Below are 21,389 nucleotides of genomic sequence, written 5' to 3'. Positions count from 1 at the left end.
TGTAGCCAGCTGAGGATTCCCCCCTTTACGCAATCTGCTATTGAAAGACAGGAAGCAGCTGGGCTCTGGCTGAACACAACGCTCGTCGGCCGTTCTGGCAGTATCATTTTCAGCTGATCTGATGACGAGAATGAACAGAAGTAAGGTCTCCATTAGAAGGGCTCCTCTGGATTGGGGGGGAGGAATCCTGTAGCAGCACTTGCTTATAGAGCCCATCTGCTGCAGCACTGGGTGATTACAAATTCCCTCTTGCTGCTCTGCCATTCATTCCTTCCTCATTTTGAGAGATTGGCAGAGAAAGAGTAGGAACCACATAACTTCCTTGTCTCTGCCACAGCTTGGTGGGAGCAGGTGATGGCTTAGGGGAACCACTGTCAGCCTTGGCCGGCACTTCACTCTGTCAGTGGCACATATTAAGGACATGACACGTGCTGGACACTGCCTCCGCCAGAGAATGAGATAGGAGAAGGGAGAGCAGCTGGGTGGGCTTGCTCTGCATCCCAGCTCCCTATCTGGGCTCGGATGCTGGCAGGAAGTGTCCCAGTGGCTCTACCTCTAGCTTTCCCATGAACGAAGAGAAAGCATCTCTTGCACACACTTCCTCAATGATGACGAAAGGCTCTTATGAAATTTGCCTAAATCTTGTCATTTGAGTGACTTTTTGTGGACCTTTGGTTTGTCTTTGTTCACAGAGCTGGTTTTAATTTGGCTTGAACTTTTCTCCAAAATGGTATCAGAATTTCCTAGATGTTTTAACCTTCAGATAGCTTATAAAGATCACAGTACTTATCATTCCGTAGGGCTGTTGATGCTAAATTGTGACTGAACATTTACGAGAAAAGATTGGGGCAATAGAGTGGGAAAATCCATCTTGGTCATTGGATGACCTTTCAGGAAAGAAGGTGGAGACATTAGTTTTTACCCCTTAGCTCTCCATGTTTTTCCAGCCCTCTTACCTTATGTCCTTTATTTTCCATTTAAAAGGTAATTTGCAAACTCAGCATCTTACCAACCAGTGACAGGTTCAGTGCCAAGTAGAAAGCACAGCTCTGTCCTTCCATATTAACACAATTTCCAGGAATTCTCAATTGTTTCCATCTACGGGATTATCCAGGCCCACCATGCTTCAAAAGAAATTGCTGGGATGGTGTGGAGGATTTGAAGTTATTTAGTAATAACCAGTAGTCTGTGTAGCCTTGATGTTTCTTTTGCCATATAACACCTCCTCCTTAGACCAGCCTGCCTGTCCCACGGCTCAGCAAGCAGGGTACACTCTGGGCGGTCAGTCTTCCTGGGTGCTGTGTGCCAGCTCTGGCTCCCCAGCTCTTTTTTTTTTTTTTAAGATTTTCTTTATTTATTCATGAGAGACACAGAGAGAGAGAGAGAGGCAGAGACACAGGCAGAGGGAGAAGCAGGCTCCATGCAGGGAGCCCGATGTGGGACTTGATACCGGGTCTCTAGGATCATGACCTGAGCCAAAGGCAGAAAGAAGCTCAACCACTGAGCCACCCAGGCACCCTCCCCAGCTCTTGATGTCTTCTTCTGCGAGGTAGAGTTAACATGAGTGCTCACTTCGTAATATGGTAAATGAGAAGACACATACAGCCCAGTGGCTGCTCACAGTAACGACTCAATATTTGTGAGCTATTAATTTGTCATCACATACAGGAGTGAAAGCCATGGAGGCTAAACAGGAGGCCTCATCCCACACTGGCAGTATGGAAAGTGCCATGCACAGTGCTTCAGAGGTTCAGAGGAAACAGATGGGGCAAGCAGAGATGGCTACCGCCCACTGACTCTGGCACACTTTTCAGGACCTGTGGCCTCTATGCCCTGTTGCTCCACTACCACCACCACCCCCCCCATCTCTCAGCCCCCTAAATCCTTCCTCTTTTCCTTCCTCCTCAAGTACTGCTGGGCTTGATGATACATTTGATTAGCTTCTTCGTAGGGTGCTTTCAGGTTTCTTGTTTCATCTGATCCTTGCAAGAGAGAGGCACAGTCCTCTTTTTTTAGATAAGAAAACAGGGCCGGAGAGTGTAGATCACTTACCATATCTCAAAGCTGGAAAACCTAGGTCATTTTGTCATTTCCCACTCATGTAATAGACTGAGTTATTTTTTGATCTTTACATGCCCCACCCCCATGCCAGAGAAAGGTGAAGCAAGTGGCACTAACCCTGCTTTTGCTAAAATGTAGGTCTCTCCCTACCACAGTGGTGCTTCTTCTCCAGTTGTAATATTTCCCAACCCACCTCTTTCTTAAAACTGTGTTCTGGTGTGTGTTTTCCCTGTACCACCAAGCAGTTAACTCAGTTTCAACACTGTCTACGTGGAGATAACATCAGACCACACAAGTGAAGGTACCATTCCCCCAGGACTGCCCCCCACTTCAGACACCAGTCACAGATTCAGGTTGTCACCTGTGCTTCTGTCCGACTGGTTCTTAATCAGAGGTTCCCATGACTCCCTTCTCAGGTTCGTTTAATTTGCTAGAGCAGCTCACAGGATTTAGAGAAACATTTTACGGGTAGCCCGGGTGGCTCAGCGGTTTAGCGCTGCCTTCAGCCCAGGGCGTGATCCTGGAGACCTGGGATCGAGTCCCACGTCAGGTTCCCTGCATGGAGCCTGCTTCTGTCTCTGCCTCTCTCTCTCTCTCTCTCTCCTCTCTCTGTCTCTCATGAATAAATAAATAAAATCTTTAAAAAAAAAAAAGAGAAACATTTTACTTACTTGTTTACCATTTTATCATAAAAGGATATTACTCCAACAGCCAGATGGAAGAGATGGCAGAGGACAAAGTATGGGAACAGGGTGTGAGCCCCCGTGCCCTGTCCTGGGCACCCCGCTCCCTGAATCTTCACAGGTTCACTGTCATGGAAGCTCTCTGAACCCCATCCTTTGGGGTTCTTATGGAGGCTTCATTACATAGGCATACCTGAATAAATCATTGGCCATTGGAGATTGAACTACATCTCTAGTCCCCCACCCCCACCACTGTCCCCAGAGGTTAGGGGTTGGGACTGAAAGTTTGGACTCTCTAATCAGCTGGTTGTTTCCCCTTGCAACCAGCCCCCATCCTTAGTTTACCAAGGAGCTTTCCCAAAGTTACCTCATTAACATAAATTCTGATATGGTTGACAGGGACTCGTTATGAGTAACAAGACATTCTTTTCACCTTATGGCTCTGGAGCTATTTTGGGAACCAGTGACAAAAGACCAAATACTCCTGGTAGGAAATTCCCAGGGTGTTAGGAACTCTGTGCCAGAAACAAGACGAAGACCAAATATATAGTTCTTTTTTTTTTTCCTTTAATACATAGTTCTTATTGTAAGTCACAATATCACGTGTAGTCGGCTCCTTCCTGAATGGAAAGGACTTCAGATCGCCAGCTAAGAAATCTGACCGGTTGAGATCCCCTTGGTGTTTGAACCCATGTCTTCCTCAAGGCCTCTTTCTCTTTACAATGAGGGCACAGGCCTAAACCTGGGAGTCTCACCTTGGTTTGTTTTTCTAGGGCATAAATGTCCAGTGACGTTTCCTCATAGACCTTCTCGTTTGGGTGGCCTACTTCCTAGTACCTTGGCTATAACTCAACTCCCTGTCCTGCATTCAAGGAGTCATTTTGGGATGCAGGGGTGATTGATGCTATTATAGTGATAACCATGAATCTGTTCTCAAGGTTATCAGAAAAGTGGATAATGTGAGGTGTAAGGCCTTTTATCAGTAGTAACAATTCACTTTAGCACCTGACTATATCAGGGCCTGCTGTTAGAGCAGCTGGTCCAGAGCATGTCCACCCTGGCAGTGCCCTCAGCCCCAAGCCTATAGACAGGGTGCTAATGTAACAGGTTTAAACTAGAAATGTCCTATAGTCATTTAAGGTATCATAAAACCTTGGTCTTTGGAGAAAAAAAAAAAAAAGATGAAGGAATCTCTGAAGAAAATGAGACAATCTCCCAATGGTTGGTCATTCTGTGGAATGTTTTTTTTTTTTTAATTTTTATTTATTTATGATAGTCACACAGAGAGAGAGAGAGGCAGAGACACAGGCAGAGGGAGAAGCAGGCTCCATGCACCGGGAGCCCGATGTGGGATTCGATCCCCGGGTCTCCAGGATCGCGCCCTGAGCCAAAGGCAGGCGCTAAACCGCTGCACCACCCAGGGATCCCCATTCTGTGGAATGTTACTTAATGCTGGTTTATTTGCAGAGCCCGGGCATGAGGGCAGAACTGAGATTACAGAGGGACCTAGGGTAGATGTGAAGACAGCCTCGTTCCACAAGACTCAAGTTCATTACTCACCTGTCCACAGCATGTGTCACACTGGGTCTGTAGATTTCTAACCTTGGTTAGAAAAGAATCAGCCTGCCACATCTGAGAACTGGTTTTGCCAGAAAACTGAGAATGGATCCTCCCCCACCATGCTTCTCTTCAGTCTTCTGGCTTTGTTATTAATGGATTCATAACCATCCAGAGATCAGAAAATACAGCTCTTGCTCAAACCTTGGCCAGAGTCCTTGGATTGATAGCACTTGTAAGATTCTTTAGCTGAGATACAGGATGCTCTTGATCGTTGAGGGAAGGGGTCAGGGGAACGAGGACTGTGCCATGGAGTCTGAGGTCCACTTTGTCCATAGTTAAGTGGACCCTGGATTTTCTGGCTGGTCCTATAGTTCCTTGTCACTGAAAAGATGAGGGTTTGGAGAACACTAAGCAAAGTGCTTGTGCCCTACATGGGAACACAGGAACTGCCTTGCTTCCTGTCTTGGCACCCACAGCTGTCAATGTCCAGGGCTTTCCATAGAGAAAGAACAAGGCCCTGGGAAAGAAAGGTACGACTTCCTCCTCTGTCCAGAAGCACTGAACAGGCAATACCAGCCCTCTGCCTTTTGTCTGTTTCATAGGAAATGTCGTTGGCAGATATTACCAACATCCAGTGTGCATGGAACGCTTTGACTAAAAATGTAACAGGAGAGTCACATCTTTACAAGATTTAGATGTGCTGTGTTGGACCTAGGAAATCCAGGCTGGGTGGGTAGGTATTACAGTCACAAAACAGAGAAGTGGCAATATGTGAAATTTGATGTGGACAAATAAATAACTTTCCGTTGGTATTACATCTTTTCAGTAGCACGGAAAAGAATCGATCGTTTGAAAATAATTTCAATACAAATAGAATGAGGGAAATTAGGAACCATTTATCTTTAAAAAGTTGTTTATTAAAAAAATAAGTCAAGGGACTGTGTTTGCGTAATGGCGTTCAGCTCAGAAGATTTTCAGCAGAAATCTCCAATATTGGTACAATTCTGACAAAACTCCCCAGATGTATAAGCAGTCCAGAGTCCCGGAAGTGGGACAGCGGGGTCACAACAGCCTGTGTTTGCCGGGTGTTGTGCAACAGCTGTTACTCTTAGTGGCACATAGCCAAGGCATGCATGGCATTTGGGAAGGTTTTGGAGGGCCACCCTGCTGCTCCACACTCTCAGAGGACAGCTGCCTGAGCCACAGGGAGGCCAGGTGCCCTGGGTGAGGGATAGAGAGGTGGACCGGAGGGGGAGCCAGTGAGGGATGGAGGTGCTGACCGAGGTAGGGCTTCCTCCCACAGGTGGTCCAGCCACGTGGTTAGAGGGCTGTGAGGAGGAAGGGCATTAAATATTTTGTTGGTCAAAGATGAGACTGATGATTGGGGCACCTGGGTGCCTCAGTCCATTAGTTAAGGTTAGTTAAGCAGTTAAGCTGAGCATCTGCCTTTGGCTTGAGTGTAATCCCAGGGTTCTGAGATCGAACCCACATCAGGCCCCCTGTTCAGCGAGGAGTCTGCTTCTCCCTCTCTGCTCCCCACCCCACCCCGACCCCTGCACTGCTCTTGTGCTCTCTCTCAAATAAATAAAAAATATTTTAAAAAGCAGCAGCAAAGACTGATGACTTGTTTGCCTTGATTGTATTCCTCCCTGTCCCTGCTGCCCACTAGACTCCCTGGGAAAGGATCTAAAGGAAAATAAAACTCAAACCAGCTGCCAGTGCCTTCTGAGAAGCTCCCCCGAGTGGCTGGCGGGACAGTGGGAGTCGGGAAGCCTCAGATAAAATCACAAAATTAATGAAGGAGAAATTGGGTGTAGGTTGTAAGAAGATGGTAATTCTCCACGCTGACCCCAACCCGACATGGCCGCAGCTGTCTAAGGGCCTCTGTGTTTATGCTTGGTTTTGAGGAAGCATTTCACAGTGTTTTCCTCTCTTTCAGGTTTCAAGTGCCCCATTTGTTCCAAGTCTGTGGCTTCTGATGAGATGGAAATGCACTTTATAATGTGTCTGAGCAAACCTCGCCTCTCCTACAACGGTAAGGCTTTGGCTGGGGGAGCCTCCGAGTGAGGGTCTTCCCAAGTTCACATGGCTTCGGGCAGCATTGCCACCCCGCTTTCTGGCAGGAATGTCTATCCTTTGTTAAGGAATCAACTGTTCAAGGAATTGGTGCACCAGCTGGAGAGGAAGCGGAGTAGAACAGGAAGGAAGGCCCAGGGGTCAGGCCAATGGCACCGGAAGTCTCTCTCGGGTTGCCCACTTAGGCCTTTTGTCCCGTGAGTTCCTGGGACCTTGGGTTGGGACATGCGGCCTTTGCCCATTTATACAACTGACAGCAGAGGGCCTGGGAAGAATGCCACCTCACCTCTGGGTGTGCATGACATGCCTAAGCCTTGACTGTCCACAGCAGAATAAGTTCAGTAAGTGGACACCCTTTAGGGATTAGAAATGCTGACCTGCCACCTAGTCACTCCTTCAAGGCTACACCACTTCCTACTTTGGAAGCTGCCTAAGGGCTGAGTAGTGAGTACAATCACCAGACCAGGCCATCCCATGAAACACAAGTCTATCTCCCTAACATGGTAGCTCTGTGAATGAAGTAAGTGTCAACATCTGTCTAGTATGCTGTGGGTAAAGATTTGGAACCCAGCTGATGTGAATTCAAAGTCTGCCTCTATCCTTTACTGACTATATAATCATAGACAAGTTGCTCAGCTTAGTAGAGCCTTGGTTTTCTGGTCTGTGAAATGGGGCTGTCAATAACATGGCTCTTAGGATTTCTGCCAGAATAAAGTAAGACATTTACACCTCAGACCCTTCAATACAGAGCTCAGGAAGTTACAGCTGGCATTGATCAAGACTGTCACCTTCAAAGATGGGAGCCTGTCCGTGGGTTTTCTTTCGTCATTTTCTGGAGAGTGGACTGACCGCTCTTTAGTGCTGGGCACTGTGAACTGCTGGCAGCTCTCTGGTTTTCCACTCTTATGTACTTAATCTGGTCTTCAGACCACATTCATCAGAGAGCTGCATCTTTTTTTTTTTTTTAAGATTTTATTTATTTATTTGAGAGAAAGAGAGAGCTAGTGTGTGTACAGAGTCAGAGAGAGAAGCAGACTCCCCACTAAGCAGGGAGCCTGACATGGGGCTCGATCCCAGGACCCTGGGATCATGACCTGAGCTGAAGGCAGACACTTAACCAACTGAGTCACCCCAGCGCCCTGGAAGAACAGGCACTGGATCTGGGGGGGGGGGGCATGCTCTAGCCCATCACTGGGCTACCTTCTGGGGTTGAAGTCATAGCAGTGCTCAGGATGAAGTCTGGGATTTCTCAGTCTGTGGACTGGATGGAAGGTGAGCTTGGGATCACTTGAACCCCATCCTAATGATGAAAGTTTCCTGGGTATACTCTCCTTACAGAACTGTCCTTAGGTCCTACCTCCTCAGACCCACAGTTACTCTTGCCTTCACACAGCATTCACCTAGGGAGACCTAATGATTCCAGATTGTTCCTGCAAAGTAAATCTGACGAACAGATCTACTCCTTCTCCTAAAAACACACCCCACTATTCTTTTGTTTGTTTGGTTGGTTTTATTTTTTTAGATTTTATTTATTTATTAATGAGAGAGAGAGAGAGAGAGAGAGAGAGAGAGAGAGAGAGGCAGAGACACAGGCAGAGGGAGAAGCCTGCTCCATGCAGGGAGCCCGACACGGGACTTGATCCCGGGTCTCCAGGATCACGCCCTGGACTGAAGGCGGTGCTAAACCGCTGAGCCACCAAGGCTGCCCCCCCACTATTCTCTTATCTCTTACTTATTTGCTCAGCCAAAAGATTCTGAATGCATGTAGCCAGTTACCTACGTATCTCAGCTGCACTCAGTTTGGTCATATTTGTTCAGAGGATCAGCTGTAGGGAAAGCTGTGGCCCTGCTTCTGCCCCTGGCATTTCCTTCCTCTTTATTTCCTACTTGGTGCCCAAAAGCCCCTCTTCTACCCTGTGGACAGCCTCTTCCTGTCCCCAGACACTGACTGCTGCCACTTCTCTGAAGCCATTGTCATGTGAGCTCTGGGCGTCCTGTCAGACTTGTCAGTGTACGTTCCTTAAAGGATGATGCTCCAGCCCCACTTTATTCTGCTCTTCATCTCTGCCTGGGACCATGGAGGGAGACGAGTCTTCTCCCGAGGCCCACAGCTTTCCCCAGCCGTGGCCTCAGAAACTGTGTTCACTTATTCTCTACATGTACAGAGCCCTCATGAAGACCGCTTTTTGTCCTGTGGGTTGCTGGGGAGAGTTCTCTGTAGACACTGCCTTGCTGTCATAAGAACACAAAGCAGCTTCAGAGTGGGCTCCACCCAAGAGGACTGGGCTCTTGACATCATCAGGGAGAACTCTGTAAGAGCAGCTGTGGAGGACAGAGTGCTCTTGGGGCCGCCTGAGTGAGAGGTACCCGCACACCCCATTGGGAGAACAGGGAAGGCAGGGGGCTTGTAAGTGCCCGGTGCTACCCGGAACTCTCCTCCCACCCACAGCTATGGGAAGGGTCCCCTCTCCCTGTCCCCCTCACTTCCACAAGAGAGCCAGCATGGCAGCGCGGCCTGAGCACATGCCATCTGCAGAAGTCACGTTCCCGAGTCAGAGTCCCCTGAGAGGAAGAGGAAGTTGGCCAACCAGCCTGAGACACAGGACTGAAGCTGTTCCCCCTCTGGTCCCATTTTTCCCTCTTCCTCTAATTGAAAACCACCTCTACAGGGTGTGTGTGTGTAAACTAGAGGCTTTAAACTCAAGGTTGTCTTGCAAAAGCCATCCTTCCCAGCAGAGGCAAGGAGAGGCATGTTGCATCTGGTCCTATCAGTGGAATTTGACTTATGGCCATGAAGATGCTTCAGAAATGACGGCTGGCCTCTCTGTGGACACTTAACTGCCATCTTGGCTGGGCTTCCGTTAGCCCAGCCGCTAGTCTCTGTGTTTGCTGAGACATTTGAACCCTCCAGATGAGAGAAGGCCTTTGCCACCTGGGGTATGTATGTGCAGTGGAAGTCTCCAGAGCTGGTCTAGGGCCTGTTCTAGTTCACACAAAGCACTGGCCTTTCAGCTTCCATAGGCCAAAGTCCCAAGTCAGGACCTCTGGGTGTTTATTTTGGTTTTGCGAGGAACGTACTTTACCCATGATTTCTCATCATCCCATTCTCACCTTCACTTTATCTTTCCTGTTCAAAAGAAACGTGAGGAGACTTAAAGAATATGTGAAGTGTAGAGTTCCCAGAATCTTCTAGAAAGTAGGCAAGATGAGTCTTTCTGAGTGGATAGAGAGCAAAATGCTATTTCCTTTTGAAGACTCACCAGAACTCCCGGTCAGTCCCGTAGAGATTTCTCTCTCTCTCTCTCTCTCTCTCTCTCTCTCTCTGTCACACACACACACACACACACACACACACATAAACAAACACACACACATACACACACACACTCTTCTGTAATTGCTGGCACTAATTGGGGAAATTTCTAGAAAATTTACAGTGGTTATATAAGATGAAATTTAGTTAACCACCAAAGGAGAAAAAAGTAGAAACCTCCTAAATGAGGCAGATAGAAAGTAGTATTTTTCTTATTATGAGGGTTGGCCTGAGCTGTGGGTTGGAAAGCCTCCAGTAGCGGCCTGCCAGACTTAAAAAAAAAAAAGAAAGAAAGAAAGAAAGAAAACCAACTTAGGAAAGGCAAGACTAGTTTAACTGGTTCACCCAGTGCTCAAGAGAAATGTAAAGCCCAGGAGCTGGTGCTCCCAGTGCAAGCACCTGGCTAGGAAGGCTCATGAACAGCTACCTCACAAGGTGCTAAGGGTGCAGGGAGGGTGCTAGACTGCAGAGCACTGACTGTGCCATTCTTCCTTCTCCTTGTCCACAGGCAGCTCTGAACTCAGGACCCCTACAAGATAAGGGAGGCGTTGGTGGGTCCCACTTACCTGGGTAAAGGTGGTGAGCTTGAATGGACCTTCAATTTCTCTCCCTTTCCAACATCTGCTTGTAGTTCTGAGACCAGAGAACTCACCCTCAAGAATATGCACTCAAATTTGACCTCACATTGCTCAGCTAGCAGAATGAGCTTTGAGATGGGATGGGGGACCTGAGTTTGCTGTGAACAGAAGAGAGTCCTAATACTGTGGGGGGCATGACAGATGGCCAGCCATTCATAGAAAGTTTAAGGGGCCTTGATTCCAGGACCAGCCAGGGGCCCATGCCTTTGCTAGATTCTGGGGTATTTCATGTTCCTTTGCCAGTGGTATTAAGGAGAGCTTGGTGGTTTCAGGAGATCCTCTCCTCTCAGCTTTCTTCTGGAGTGCCGACCCATGCCCTGCTTCTTAAGGTCCTGACTACCCTCTTTCTCTGTCAGAAGTCATTGCTCCCACCTGCATGTCACACAAAGTTTCTTTAAAGGAGAGAGAATCTGACTCCCCTAAAAGCAGAAATACCTCCTGCTCATTTATCCCAAGCTAGCAGACTTGTGTAAATGGGTACTTATTTGGCCTGTGTCCCTGCTTGGGACCCTGAGTCTGGATGGAAGTACCTTTCCTTAGGCCTGGGAGAACCGGGGCCTGGCCATGGAGTGTGCCCAGCCCAGTGAGGCCCTGCCAGGGACTATTGTTAGATGCTATAGCAATGCCAAACTCCAAGGTGTCTGCTCTGGTGCCCCTCCCGGAAGGGAGGGCCTGAGGGAGCTCCAGCTGCTGCTGACCAGAGGGCTGCTGGGGGAGTGAGGAGTCAGTGGGCAGGAGACCCACAGAAGCTTGCCACACTGGGGAAACTAGAATCAGGTGGCTACAACAGAAGGGGCAGAGTGGAGTCACGCTGGGGAGCCTCAGTAAAGATGAAGCCCACCAGGCCTGAGCTTTATTGGTTGACCCTTCTGGGCTACCATCATTCCAGTCAATCCACCAAAACAATTGGAGCACACCCCACAATCCAGGGTGTTGGGGTGGGGATGCCACTGCTTGCTGGTAGGGGAACTCTCTGCTCTTCCTCTTTTTCCTGGAGATTTCTCAAGAAGGGAGTTAGGGAGACCTGGCATTGATGGCACTGCCCCTCCCCAACCCCCGGGAGGTGGGGCCCAACACCTCGGCACTTGCTGAGAAGGCAGCAGGGTCAGGCTTGCTGCCCCTGGGCTAGAAATGAGGCTAGGAGGTGGAGCTGGCGTCTCTGTGTCACTTGCTAGGGGTTCTCCCTCTGGCTCCTACCTTCCTTCCCACCAGGGCCTTGACTGCCATTCGACACAAGGGGAAATGCATTATGTATGGTCCTGCTCTCAGCTTCTGGCTCTGAGCCGCACCAACTTCATCTTCCCTCCAGGGTGCCAGCAGCAATGGATCTGTGGCTGTTTGGACCTTCCCACCCCCTTCATGACGCCAGCAGCTCTGGAAGTCCCATGGGGAATGTGGGAGCCAGGGCTCTCCAAAGGGCAGCTAAGCCTCAACAGTGGTACCTGGGGGCAGCAGTGCAGTTCCCTACAGCTAGCTTCCTCCACCCTTCTTGGGCCCCTGCATGCACACATTCACAAGAAGAGAAAGATCTGAAGCTGTCCGTGAGATGGGCGGTGTTTCCCATCCCCAAGGGAAGAGACCCTATTGCCTGGTCTGTTAAGGAAAGGAGGTAAGGTGGCCAAGTAGAAGGAACTTGTCTTGGGAGTCATGACCACTTAGCATCTACATGAGCTTATGCAGAGACACCCCTCCACCCCCCACCCCCCCGCCAAAGGGTCTTTAGGATTCACTGAGATGTTCCTATGAAGTTCTGGCATACAGCTGGTCCCAAAGAAAAGAAGCCTCCTTTTTCTCCTCCTAGATCTTTCTTTGACAAACAGCAGCTGTCAGTGCTCCCCCGATATCTCAGGGAAGGAGCAGAAGTATGCAGTCACTTCCCACCCTAGCCCCACCCCAGCCCTTGCCAGGCATCACCCCTCCCACCATGGCGCCAGAGAGCTTTGCCTCTGGTTTGGCTCCCTAGTCTAGTTGGAGGGACAGCCTTTGGCATCATTGAGCACCACCCCCAGCCAGACCAAACACTTCTAAACTCCCCCCTGGACAGTGACACTGGCTTTGCACAGGGCATCAGGAAGCTGGGATGGGATGGGGTAGGGAGGTGGTTAGGAGCCAGTAAGAAAAAGGTAGAAAGCATTGCTTCATTCCTGTGTACTCATCAAGGAGCATTGGTTGAGGCCCCCTCCTGTGGGTACCTGGTGATGCCAAGGGGCATCTACAAGGTGGTCTCCATTTGTGTCAGGCCCAGGGTCCTCAGCTTCAGGCCTAGAGGTCCCCAACAGTGGGCAGCAGCTTCCTGCAGGAATACTATGGAAATCCCATAGGAACCAGTGGATAGCCAGGCAGCAGTTTCAGCCATTTCCACCCCCCTGCTAGCTTCCAGGGACATCTGGGGGCTGCTGATTCCAGGGCTCCAGGGATTGGGACAGGAAGTTTTACTCAGCCCACTCAGGCCTGTGGCCAGATCTGTGCACCTCTTGCTTTCCACTCTGGGAAGAACACTGCCCCCTGGGCTCCATGCTGGGTGTAGACACTGCTGGCCTGCCCACACTGTCAGGTCCTCCCTACCCTCGGGACCTCCAGGCCCCATTTTGCAGCCAGGGCTCCAGGCCCCAGTGTAATGTGCTCCCTGGTGTGTGGCCCAGCCCTATGGGGCAGTTCCCAATTTCCTCCTTCCCACATCTGCAGCCCCAGGTCGGGTGGTGAGGCACAACACTGCACCATTTGTGAACGTGTTCCACAAAGTGTCGTGTGCTGGTAATTGATTATTAGTAAGAAAATGCAGCTGACCTTCATGTGCTCAAGCCTAAGTCCTTGATAAGAAGAGGAATCGCCCTGTGTCTCCCACCTCCTATGTCTTCCCCTTTCCTTAATGACATCCAGTGTGAAAAGAGAGGAGGGTCAAGTCTAATCCTATTGAAAAAGCCAACCTCAAGTCTCTCCATCCCTGGCTCCTATCCCCCTCTCTCCATCACCTCTACCCTGGCCTGGAGTCAGTGACAGGGAGACCACAGCTGGAGGCACAGGAAACTGTGTGGGACCCAGGGAAGTCTAATCTGCCCCTTGGGCTCACAGCTGGGGTGCCAGTTGGTGGGGGGAAATACAAGGGACACTGATTTGGAATCTGTACCATTACTGCACCACAAGGATAAGAAATCGTCCATAAGTGTGGGGAGGAGTACATGAAAGGGAGCTGGGGCCCAAACTCATTCTCCCAACGAGACGCCTGAGGCAGAGTGCATAGAAATCAGCGCCCAGGACGACTCTGCCTTCTCGAAGCCAGACTGGTTTTCTTCCCATCATCATTGGAGATTTTTCCTCTAATATTTTATTATGCAAGTGTCAAACATACAGCAAAGCTTGAGGATTGTACAGTGAACACCCAAATACCCACCATGTGGAGTCTCCATTTTTCTGTACTCCTCTATCACATGGTTCTGTCCACCAGTCCATCTTAACCTGTTGATGCATTTCAGAGCTAGATGAAAACAGTACGTTTCCTTATTGGGGTTTTTAATTATAAAGGTAATACATGTGCAGATAAATTTAAAAATACCTAAAAACAGTTTGCTTTTAGTCTTCTTTCCTCCACCATTAAAGCATCTATCCTCCCAGGAGTTTTTGGGCTTACACAAACAGAGGCACATGTGTATTTCAGTATGGCAGGAATCTGGTGCTTTAGGATATGGGATCGTACACATTTACTGATCCACCACTTGCCACACTTGGAGTCTCAGGTGAGAGGTAGACTGATGATGTGCCATCTGCTTTTTCTGTTCTTGTCACCCTTTCAGGTGGGCCTGTGAGTTAGCTTGATGTTAGCCAAAAATGACCGCAGGTTGTTGTGGCCTGGAAGCTGAGAGTGACTTCTCTCACAGCTCATGTGTACAGAGACTTTATACTGAACTGGTCCTATCTTAGGCTTTTTCCTCAGCGTTCCTGCTAGGGAACTTGGGGGCACATTAGCCCTCTAGGCTGTGAAGAATCCTCATTTTCTGGGTCCCAGATGTTTTCCTTCCCACCAGAGTAATCAGGGAACACCCAGAAACAGCAGTGGAGGGGGCACCAAGTGGAGGATTTCAGACCCTGCATCACAAACCCCCAATTTAGGCAAGATGTTTGACTTTTCTGGCTTCTCCTGAAGGCAGATCCTCCTTTGCAAGATAGGAATAGCACATATGCCCTGCCTGGTGCATGAAATTGTGAGGCTCGATTGAACACACACACACACACACACACACACACACACACACACACACACACACACACAGTCTCAGTACCATTGGCATTACTCAGGAACAACTGAAATCTGTTAGTAGTGAGGAACTGATCCTGCTTCAAGCTTTCCTTTCTTCACATCCATAACCCCACCGTCTCAGAATTTCTCCTGTAGTTTAGGACCTTTTAGTTTTCTACCTTCTTGGATTCCAGTTGAATCTCTATCCCACATCTACCTCTGTCATCCACATTTCTCCCCTCAACCCCAGATCCAGGCTCCAGTGGACTCTTGGAGGTTCCCATCAGCATGTCCCAATGGAGACACCTGGTCGACACTCCCACCCAACTCTGAACTCACTTCTCATACCTGTCCTCCTCTTCCTGGGCCCCCTCTCATAGTGATGAACCCCTGCCACTTGTCCAGCTGCTCTGGTCGGCCCATGCCATTGCTCCCTCCTTGCCCCCTGGGGCTAATGCAAGCCCTGAATCCTTCCCTCCTGCATTGCTGTGTTGGCCTGCAGAGTGGGCTCCACATCCCTGAGCTCTGCAGCCCATTCTCCAGTAGTCAACAGAGACTAGCTGTGATCAGAATGCGTCTCCAGGGCCCCTCGGTGAACCAGATGAAGCCCAGGTACCACGACAGAGCACAATTCATCCTGGGGGGACTTGGTCTCGCCTCCCACTGTGGCCCCACATCTCAGCACATGCTATGGCAAGCCTCCTGCTGTTCCGTTTGAAATGCCCTTCCCTGAGCAGTCCCCACCCTGATAAAGGCATCAGTCATACCCTCATACCTGGGCTTCTATGCATAAGGTTTCCTAGAAATTCCCATGCTGTTCATTTCCATTTTCTTGTCAGTTTCCCCTGTGAGACTAGAACTTCAATCCTGATACCGTGGCTTATCCACTGAGTTGCCAGTGATAATGTCCTAGAAATTTAATAAAGCGCTGCTGACTCAGCCATGGTGCTCTCCCATTCTGCTCTGGCTTTTCCAGCTGTGGCTGTGCTAAGGGCCTGGGGTGTGCAGTAGCTTCCTTCTATTCCTTTTTTGTGAGGCGGCTTTTTTTTCTTCTTTCTTAAATTGGGTTGTAGTAGCATTTAGGACCTTCACAATGTCATGCTGCTGTCATCTCTGTCTAGTTAACAAACATTTTCAAAAGAAAACCCCTTGCATGATTGTGCTTTTATCTAAAGTATAGTACAGGGATGCCTGGGTGGCTCAGAGGTTGAGCACTTGCCTTCGACTCAGGGCATGATCCCGCAGTGCCGGGATTGAGTCCCACGTCGGGCTTCCTGCATGGAGCCTGCTTCTCCCTCTGCCTGTGTCTCTGCCTTTGTGTGTGTCTGTGTCTGTCATGAATAAATAAATAAAATCTTTAAAAAAAAATCTCTCAGGAGGGTAGATCTCATCATAAGTGTTCTTACCACCAAAAAAGGGGGAAAAGAAAACCCCTTTCCCATCACAGAGTCTCTCTCCATCCCTCCTGCCCCAGCGCAGCCCTACTTCTCATCTGAATTGGCCTGTGCTGCACACTTCAGATAATGGAGTCGTCCAGTAGATGACTGTGTGTCTGGCTTCCCTCACTTAGTTTTCCAAGGCTGTCCACACTGCAGCCTGCCTTGGTGCTCTCATCCTTTTGCACGGCTGAGTGATACTCTGCTGTATGGGTAGATCACATCGGTTAATCCATTTAGGTGTTGGGGGCACTTGGGTTGTTTCCACCTGTTGGCTGTTGTGAATGATGCTGCTATGGACATGCATGCCCGAGCAGTTGCTGGAGCTCCTGCCTCTTCCATTCCCTCTTGCCTCGCATCCCATCGCAGTGCCTTGCCAAACCCCATGCACCTGGTCCGTGTGTGTGTGTGTTTGGGGGAATGTATTCAGGGAAACAGTTTGCCTCTCCTCCATGCCTGTTCGCTTTCAAGCCCTTTTCACCCTCCATCCCCTGGCCACGTATTTGGTGATTAATCCCATTTTGTCTTCAGATAATTACTGTGTGGTGTGCCTGTCTTGTCTCTGCACTAAGGGCCTTCAGACCAAGGTACCCCTTGGGTTCTATTTCGCTTACAGAGCCTTGCCCGCTTCAGGTGACCCACGCAGTCCTGACCTGCTTTGTGGCACCTGTCTGCTGGCAACTGACCCTCTCCTCTGTCCTCCCTTTGCAGACGATGTGCTGACAAAAGACGCGGGGGAGTGTGTGATCTGCCTGGAGGAACTGCTTCAGGGGGACACGATAGCCAGGCTGCCCTGCCTGTGCATTTATCACAAAAGGTACGAAAGGGCCACCAGGGCCAGCTCAGCCCCATCTGAGATCCCAGAGGGCTCCTTCCCTGAGGTGGGCAAGAGAAAGGCAGACCCTCATCACTAGCCATCCAGTCTTCTTTGCTTGTGGGATGACCTCTCCTCCTGCCAAGGGCTCAAAGATCAAAGGTGTGAAAATGCCAAGTGCAGGGCAGAGCAGGTGTTTGGATAGTGAGGGCTGACAAGGAGACCTGTGGAGCGCCATAGGTTGGAGGCACTCAGGATCCCACCTGCAAGGTTGATTCTCCATCCATCTCCCTGAGCCTTTTCTTCTTCCATGGGCCCCTCTGCTCCACAGCGTGAGGACCTCATCTGTGCCAGAGGAGCAACATGGAGGGGTATGCAGGCTGCCCCTGCACCGCGCCTTCTCCCCAGAGGGCCAGAGGCAGGAATAGCTGATACCTGTGCAGCCACGGCTCTAAAAGCTACTATAATTAGCAGGGCTGAGAGTCGTCCTCAGGCTCCAGTATGAGCCTTGTTCTTGTTTCCAGCTAGAAAGAAGACACCTCCTTACCCAAGATGGGAGGACACTCTGTGCCATCTGCTCTTGGCTTCTTGAGTCCCAGAGCTGCTTCTGACACACAGGCTTTTTCAAAGCCTGACTCACAGGGCTACTGGCCACGAGGCAGTTGTGGTGCCTGGCACACAGATGTAGCTGGTGCACGAGAGGCTGGCTCTGGGAGAGAGGGTCTTGGCCTGGGCCCAGCACAGATTGCTCTAGTGCCCCAGGGAGGCACCATTCAGAACAAGAAGATGGAAATCTTTGGCTCTGGGGGAGAATTATGTAAATTATCAAAAATACCCAGATGTTGGCTTACAAATCAGAAAGCTATATTGGGGCAATCTCTGTTCCCTGTCTGGTTCAGATGGTCATTTCTATAAACACTAGAGACTAGGGTTTCACTGTCAGCCTCCTGTCTGGCCCTCCCCAGCAACGTCACTAAGCCAGAGAGGTGGTCCTGCCCTTCTCACCTTCTCCAAGAAAGACTCCATGCCATCCACCACCCACAACTGACCAAGGCAGGTAGAGGTGGCGGGGGGGGGGGTGTCTCCTGAGAAGTCCCACCAGGGAGGAAGCCTCAGGGCTGCCCCTTTGATCAAAGAGGGGGCTCTCAAGACCCCAGAGCTTAGAGCAACAGTCAGCCTGCTGGGTCTCGGTTCCTGTCCTCTGTGTGCTTTAAGCCGGAGACACAGTGGGCTTACTGGCCTGCTCCACTGTCCTGCCCTCACCTTCTCCCTGCTAGCTGTTGCCACCCTCTGGGCTCCATGCAGGCAAGACCCTGGTCCCTCTCAAGGCCACAGTCCCCCCCACCCCCCGCAGCATCCAGATCCACCCAATCCTGTACCCACCATGCCAGGCTGATGCCTCAGGCTGAGCCAAGATCAGTCCTGGGGTTCTCCCTTCTTCCTGCTTCAAAAAGTGGGTGTCTGGGGACACAGTTGTTTTCCCCTGAGGTCCTCACAAGCAAAATTTAGCAAACCTCTACTCAGAAGCCTGACCTGGGAGAGCGCCCCCTAAGGAATGGCCTGGTCAGCCGGTAACATGTTTCCCCTTGCCCACCTCCCTGCCTCAGTTGCATAGATTCGTGGTTTGAAGTGAACAGATCTTGTCCAGAACATCCCGCTGACTGACCCTGCTGGGCTCGCTTGCTGACTCCTCTCAAAGGTGAGCCCATTGTTGGGGGTGCTCCAGGCTCAAGGCCTGGAGTCAGGTCACTCTGGGGCCTGGAAGATAGGGGGCTGTTGTCCTTACACACCCCACCAAGAGGGGAGCATCTTATCAGTTAGTGGTTCTGTTGGGGGAGGGGATGTGACTCCCCGGGAAGGATAGGAAATACAAACTCACATGGTTATGAAGGAGAACCTGCTCAGCAGAATTAGATTAGTTGGGAACAGACCAGTATATTCCAGACATCTAAAATGAGTCTCTCCTAAAATGAGGTTCAGAAAGATCCCTTGGAATGTGCCAGGTAGGAGAAGCATCAGCAGCACGAGCTCTGGGACCAGACACTGGGTTTGCACCCAGCTCTGTCTCATGGTTGAGGAGCAGCTCGAGCAAGTCCTGCCTCTCAGAGTCTCTGCTTCTTTTGGGCCAGGGAGATAATCTCACACCCTATACCCATATGGACATCCCACTTATTAAACAAGACAGCTGTGGGATGGTCTGTTGTCCTCTGCAGTGCTCATCAGTGATCATTTCACTGCTGGTTCTTCCCGCCTGCAGGCCACCTGCCTCTCTCTCTCACACACGCGCGCGTACACACACACCGCTTCCAGATGAATCACTGCAGCAGGCCAGCACAACCTTCCACACCAAATATGCACACATGGTCCCCTATGTAACCATGTGGTCTGACTTTCTATCTCTTCCCCAGGGAACCCTGCTTTTTTGCTGACCATCCTGTCCTGTCCCCCATCCTACCTGTCCCTTGTGAGTTCTGGGCTGGCACTTTTTTTTTTTCTGGCAAACAAACAAAAACCCCAGAGAAACTAAAACCCTGACTCCACCTCATTTCACAAAGGTTTTGGGGCCTCTTTTCTTCTCTCTCTCTCTCTTTCTCTTGTTTTTGTGTGTTTGTTTTGTTTTCCTTTGTTCTTCATTAGGTTTATTTTATTTATTCCAAGTAAACTCCCAGAACAGCTGATGATGTCAGACAAATCAGGGACATTTGCTCTTTTTACCTTCCCCTCAAAAACTGAGGACACGGGGAGAAGAAAAAGCAAGGGTGAGAGTGAGGCAGAGGGACTAGGCCGGCGCCAGAGTGGGAGTCCAAATCCCGGCGTGACGTTTGGCTTCGGGCCCCAGCGCAGAACCACAGACACCCGGCCAGCCTCGGCGGGATGCACACCGCTGGACTCGGCCACCACAACGCGACTTACGTGTTCCGGTCCACACAGGGACAGCCAGCCCCCGTTCCCAAGAGGAGGCATCGGACACGGGCAGAGCTGAGCTGGGGACACCAGTGGGAACAGGGCACCCCTTCTGCACTGACTTCCAGAAAATGGTTCTCCCTTTCTCCCTGAGGACACCAAATTGGATGACAGCGAGTTTGAGAGAAGAATCAACTGCTATCCTTCCCCTCACCCCTCATCCCGAGAGGGAAAGGGCATTTACTTTTACACCTTTGAAAGGCGTTGTGGGTCTGTCTAAAGTGTTTACAAAAAAAAAAAAAATTATAAAAAAAAAGTCTAGTGTCGACTGGTGTTTTCCCTCGTGATGTTTACAGATTGCTGTCTGCTGCCCAGTTAGAACCCACTCAGTGATGGAGACGAGCAGGGACACGCATTCTGCTGGCGCATGGTCTCCTCCTGCGCCTGGCGCCCTCCCATCAGCCCTCTATTACCAACTGCTCTGCCTTGGGTGGTTTGGTTTTTGTTTTGGGGTTTTTTGTTTTTGTTTTTTCGGTTATTTTCCCCCCTCCATTTTTTTGGCTTGGTTTTGCACTTTTCTCCCCTTGGGACCCTGATAATGTAACTTCATTGCCAAAAAAAAAAAAAAAAAAAAACCACCCCATCAAGGAGCTTCTCTTCTTTCCCTTTCCCTCTCCTCCTTCCCTCATGGTTCTGGTTGGTTCAGAGGATTTAACAATCACAAGTGTCCTGCAAAAATGCCGGAACATTTTTCTTAGACCCTTGTGGATTTTTTTTCCCCAGAAAAAACTTAAACAGACAAAAAGACTTATTAAAGGAATATGTACAGTTATCCTTGTTTTCAGGCAGTCTGTTTGAGAACATTTTAGCCATCGATGTTCACACGTGGCATCAGCCCATGCAAGATAGGTTTCTGTATTTATATATTAAAATACAAAAAAAAAAAACCTTATAAAATGTTTAAAAAAATGTTCAAAGCTTGGGGGAAAAGCTTTCTTCATTAGTCAAGGTGTTTTGATATGGTATTAAAATGTCTAATAAAAGATGCACTGTGTGACTTTATTTTACTGAGGCATTGTTACACAATCAAGCATTGGAGGCTGAAGACCTGTCCCCCACTCCCTCACCTACCTCCTTAGCCTTCCTCCAGGCTGCTATTTGGCACTATAGGAGTGTGAAGTGGTCCTTAGAACAGCCCTGCCTGAGCAGAGGGAACCTGGCAGGTCCCACCCGAGTCCACGAGGGCGACTGACCCTCCAAAGCATCGCGGAGTCAGTCTGCTGTCACCTGTGGAGCGGTTGGGACAGAACTCCTCAGAAAAGATCTCCAGGGGCAGAAGACCTTGTGGCCAGTGGCGGCTGCAAGGATGCGGCTTCTTCCAGGTATCGGCCCAGTCCCCGCCCTCCTCCTCAGCTCCCCATCCTACGTCCCGTCCTGCCCTGCCTGTTGCTCAGTCTGCATCTCAGTGCTGACTCATGGGCATGCTTCATTGAGGCCCAGAAGGAGGCCCTGCTTTGGGGCTGAGCCAGCTCAGAGCCCTTGAACTAGAACCAGCCACTCAGGGCTCACAAGAGTTGGCACACCTCGAGCTGGGCGGGAAGCTCAGAGCAGGGGTAGGACGCATGCCCGGCCTCTGTCCCGTGCCAGACAGGCTCCTGGAGCAGCATTCC

General features: G+C 50.0%; 1 protein-coding gene across 3 annotated transcripts in view; it reads left to right on the top strand.

Annotated features, from left to right (window-relative positions):
* Positions 1–20,765, top strand: part of ZNRF1 (zinc and ring finger 1) — a 105,292-nt gene extending 84,527 nt beyond the window's left edge. Inside the window, exons 2-5 of one of the 3 annotated variants that reach the window (XM_025993055.2) lie at positions 6,244–6,339; positions 16,713–16,818; positions 18,423–18,514; positions 19,453–20,765. In XM_025993055.2, coding sequence (XP_025848840.1) covers positions 6,244–6,339; positions 16,713–16,818; positions 18,423–18,480 — 260 coding nt within the window. In that variant the 3' untranslated portion in view covers positions 18,481–18,514; positions 19,453–20,765. Of the gene's footprint in view, positions 1–6,243; positions 6,340–16,712; positions 16,819–18,422; positions 18,515–19,223; positions 19,357–19,452 lie in introns of those variants that run through there. The other 2 variants (XM_025993056.2, XM_072731520.1) reach the window with 2 other exon arrangements.
* The last annotated feature ends 624 nt before the right edge of the window (positions 20,766–21,389 follow it).

This window comes from Vulpes vulpes, chromosome 12, assembly GCF_048418805.1.
Source record: "Vulpes vulpes isolate BD-2025 chromosome 12, VulVul3, whole genome shotgun sequence".
Taxonomy (NCBI): Eukaryota; Metazoa; Chordata; class Mammalia; order Carnivora; family Canidae; genus Vulpes; species Vulpes vulpes.
The sequence above is the reverse complement of the archived record's forward strand: the minus strand, read 5'-3'. Positions and strand labels throughout refer to the sequence as shown.